At 41.9% G+C, this 4,588-nt stretch overlaps 1 protein-coding gene across 1 annotated transcript in view; it reads left to right on the top strand.

Annotated features, from left to right (window-relative positions):
* Window positions 1-1,315: 1,315 nt before the first annotated feature.
* The window catches only part of LOC118323960 (histone-lysine N-methyltransferase SUV39H1-like), a 6,299-nt gene continuing 3,026 nt past the window's right edge, over window positions 1,316-4,588 (top strand). The window contains exons 1-3 of the mRNA XM_035656046.1: window positions 1,316-1,383; window positions 2,290-2,435; window positions 3,579-4,238. Of these exons, the coding sequence (XP_035511939.1) occupies window positions 1,365-1,383; window positions 2,290-2,435; window positions 3,579-4,238 (825 nt within the window). The 5' untranslated portion in view covers window positions 1,316-1,364. The remainder of the gene's footprint in view (window positions 1,384-2,289; window positions 2,436-3,578; window positions 4,239-4,588) is intronic.

The following is a 4,588-nucleotide window of genomic DNA, read 5'->3' as shown; positions in this document are numbered from 1 at the left end:
ATAGATAATAGAAAACTGCTTCGCAGCGCAGAGGATTTTTTGTGCCCGTCGTGCCGCCCCCCATGTGTCATGAAAAAATGCTGCCCTGGGCTGCTGCCTGCTTCGCCCATGCCCAAAACTGCCACTGTTCTCAGCACACTATTTCGTTCTTTAATAGCTTCTGTACATATATCATTCCACCATGGGACTGTTTTCCTTTCCCCCCCCAACTGACTTGAATGGTATGATATTCAATGCTGCATTTAGGATTAAACTATGAAACTTCAAATGCACATTACTCAATGTCACCCTTCATTGAAATGGAACCTGATGATTTACAACGTATTTCTTCAAATTTTTGCTTTTGCAAAACCCCACTTCTTATGACTGGGCCTTTCTTGAATATCTATTTCAACATTTATAGAGCATATTATTAGAAATGATCACTCCCAATACTTCTTTAGTGCTTCTTTAATATTCCACTCACAAGAATTTACTAGATTATTAGAAACTAAAGTAAGGTCAATACAAGACAATGTCTTGTAATGGAAAGTAATTTAGTTACCTTACTTTAATATTGTGACTTGGATTGGGTAAGTGAATAAATTTTTTAACAGGTAATTATTAATTGTACATGTACCTGTAACCCTCCTAACCCCGCTCCTCAGCAAAAAGTAGTTGTATTGTTCTTGGTTTGTTTTCTATAAATATATATAAATTCTTCAGTCTGCCCCCAGACTTGTTATTGCTTTGTCTCTCTCCAACCTTTCAAGTTGACTGTAAAGGCATAGCATATGATCCATATTTACCTGAGTATAATGAGCTAATTACACAGATTGCCCAACATGTAACTCTTAGCAAATAAGTTGAATTGTAAGTGTCGGGGTGGAATAAACCTTTAAAACTATAAGTACTTGAATAAAGTAGTATTTGGGTGGAATAAACCTTTAAAAGTGCTATCGCGGTCCCAGAAATCCGGTCCTGAAAGTGCAGCCTCCGGTACTGCAGGAAGCTCATATTGTTGTTATTGATATTATTGAGTACCCACTCCTCCACTACTCGCTTAGACCATTATTTTTTCCTTGCCTTTTTTTGGGGTAAACTCCATATCTGAAGGCCACCTGTCACATCACCATCTGAACTACAACTCATTGCTACACTCACTCACGATAGAGTTGGATTGAAATCCGCCGTCTCTCTGTCCAAACAATTCTCTTCCAACTTCCGGTTTACCATCCACCGATATGTGTCTTCCGGAGGAACCTCCTGACTACATCTGAACCAATGAGGGGACTGACATGTGTCGCTCGTCCAATCAGCAGCCACTACAGTCAGACATTGCGGTCGAAACCTCCCACTCCTATTTTGGCGGCTGTGCGGTAAACATGGCGGAAAATTTGAAAGGTAAGATATGACTTTATACTCTATTATACGTTTATTTACTATTGTTATTTGTGTAAGTGTAAGTGTAAACTCTTTAAAGAGCTCGAATATGGACGCTTGTCCTCGACTTCACATAAGATTAACGAGAGCTGTGGGGTTGTATATCATGGTGACTCTAGGAAGACGAGGTAGTTGTCCTAAGTACTTGTGCAGTTAAAGGCAGCCTCTATTCGCCCGTGAATTACTTAATTAGTTTAGGGGTATGCTAAGGTTGTGTATTTTAGAACGCATAAAGTCAGTTTATAAATGTAGTTTAGCGCTTTGTAGTGTAAGGGGCATTCTGCGAGGTTTAGCGGGCAAACACTGCAACGTTACTCGATAAGCCTCACGCGCCATGCAGCGTCACGTCAGTGTTTAAATGGCATTATGTGTTTTTGGCTGTTTGATCTTTCCACTGGGGATAATGCACGCGACGATTTAAACGTAAAAACTGGTTCGAGAGTCGATTTGGATCATCTGCTTAGTGACGTTTTTCTTAAAATACATACGTCGTTATTTCTGTTTATCTGGAACCGTCATACATTAAAAAGTAATAAAGTCGAAGACAAGGTTCTAGTCGGTTCACATAGCTGTTGACGTACTAAGCACAGTCTTTCAGTTCACCTTGTGCTTTTAACGTGCTTTCCACTGTTTCACTATCATTCTTCACTGCCGTGTTTGGCGGAAAGGGCGGAGTTAAACTCACTGGTTCACTGGATGTATGCCGAATTAACACATACAATCAAAGTCAGCACATACAAAAGTAATGCTTCAATGCTTTGCACCTGCAGCAGTGAGCAGTGGCAGTTTAAATCGAATGCCTTTTAAGTGGAGTTTGGCGTGGCCTCTTTGCATATGACATTTACCTAAAGGGGGTTGCTGTGTCAGATTGCAGCGTGCCCTGCAAGGTGTCCTGGGATGAGCTGGAAGCCCTGTGTCGCAGAGAGAGGCTCCACTGTAAACAGCTTGGGGTGAACAGAGCCAACGTCAACGACTATGAGGTGGAATTCCTCTGTGACTACAAGAAGATTAAGGTATGGTAATAAAATCATAATGAATTGTTTTTGGGTCTGTACCAAACATGTTTTCTTACATCTGGAGAACAAGATTTGTAGGTCATGTCATCTCTGCGAAACTACAGTACATCATTATAATGCTGTCACACATTTTACCATCTTCTGTGATGTGGATATTGCGTATAGCCATATTTTGGTTAAATGTTACCCTACTCTGTGCGTGCCATGGCGTGGAGCTCTGCGTTCAACTCAAGCTCTCCAGCAATTGTTCCAGCGTCTTTTCTATTTTTTTCCGTGAGCCAATCAGGAAAGAAAACATACTGATTATCTATTATTAATGATATAAATTATATATTAAATAATCTGATTCTGATAAATGCTAAACTATGCATCCCATTCTTGCCAAACCATTCACTTTCACTTTCCCCCTACATTACAAAATATAAAAATCTGCCCATCCACTATATTTATTAGATTATTAGGTTATTTTAAATTACGTACCTATTCCACATATTTGTCAGTTGTGTCTAAACAAAGGACGAGAGACAGGTGCGCGCACACACACACTCGGGTAGGAGGCCTCTCTAGCAGATCATCACAAAAGAAGCAACACAGTGCTTATCCACAAACACATAATTCATTACATTATTATAAAGATCAGCTGTACGTGTGATTGTAAGAGCAGAATTGGTTGTTGACCGGCACAGAGAAATTCATTTCTAATATCGACAGCCAGGTTTACATGCAACCTGCCACCTGCCACCTGTGTGCCCCCACAGTAAGCTGACTAACATACTACAGCTGGTGAACTGCCACATCTCCTACAGTCCTGTCACACAGTGCTGTTTAACAGTTGCTTTTTTCAGAGTTTTTTCTGAAAGAAAATGAACTGCTCTACATGTCTAGGGTGGAAACTTCCAGCTGCCGCATAGAGATGAGAGCATTTGATGTTTAAGGCCAGAAGTGTGGGTGGGACCGTGGGTCTTGGCCCTCACAAAGCCATGTGTGCTGGTTTGGTGCTGTTAATTGTCAACCCACTAGCACTTCACCCCTGAGAATAGCTATTGTCTGTGTGTCATCTTCTGTACAAAAAGGATACACAAGCTAGAAATAAGAAGGAATCTAATCTGTGTCGCTGATTGAATTTATTCTGTGTTTTAGGAGGAAGAGTTCTATCTGGTAAAGTGGAGGGGTTTCCCAGAGTCTGATAACACGTGGGAACCCAAGAGGAACCTCAAATGCCCCAAACTAATGAAGCAGTTCCACCTGGACCTGGATCAGGAGCTGAGGCGCCACAAAAGACGCTGCATCCCCAAAAAGCTGGATAAGGAAGTTGCCTCATTCCTGGTCCGGAAAGCTAAACTCCGTCAGAGTCTGCAGCGATGGGAGGCCCATTTGAACCAGACTCGCAACCACCCAGGTCGCATTTTTGTCATTAACGAAGTGGACTTTGAGGGCCCCCCAAAAGACTTCACCTACATCAACAACTACAAAGTGGGCCAGGGCATCGTGTTAAATGAGATGGCTGTGGGTTGTGAGTGTAAGAACTGTTTAGAAGAGCCGGTGAATGGTTGCTGCCCTGGGGCCTCCCTGCACCGCATGGCCTACAATGACAGAGGGCAGGTCCGGATCCGCCCGGGGAAACCCATATATGAGTGTAATTCCAGATGCATCTGTGGCTCCGATTGTCCCAACAGAGTGGTGCAGAAAGGCATCCAGTTTGACCTGTGCATCTTCAAGACAGAGAACGGCCGTGGATGGGGCGTTCGCACTTTGCAGCGTATCAAAAAGAACACATTCGTCATGGAGTACGTGGGAGAGGTAGGACCTGATCATAATCAGCAAAAGTCAGTCTGCCCTGTCACCTTTACAGTTTTTGGCCTAAGGCAGCTTTTAAATCATGGAAACCTCATCTAAGGTAATAAGACAGACCAAACAGTCCTGAGGTTTACATGAACTGTCACAAGAGCACAAATTACATAATAATTCCCCACGACAGCTGTCATGTTAAAATCAATCAAAATGTCCAACGCTGATCCATTCATGATATTAAAGAATAGGGCTGCAACTAACGATTATTTTCATTATTAACAAAACTCACGGTTTGGATTGTATCACAATTTTTTTTATTTTAAGTATTTTTTTGGGGCTTTTTTATTGCCTTTATGATA

The sequence above is a fragment of the Morone saxatilis genome, unplaced genomic scaffold (assembly GCF_004916995.1).
Source record: "Morone saxatilis isolate NCDOM2014 unplaced genomic scaffold, NCSU_SB_2.0 Contig15, whole genome shotgun sequence".
Lineage (NCBI taxonomy): Eukaryota > Metazoa > Chordata > Actinopteri > Moronidae > Morone > Morone saxatilis.
Note: the sequence above shows the minus strand (reverse complement) of the source record. Positions and strands in the feature narration are given on the sequence as shown.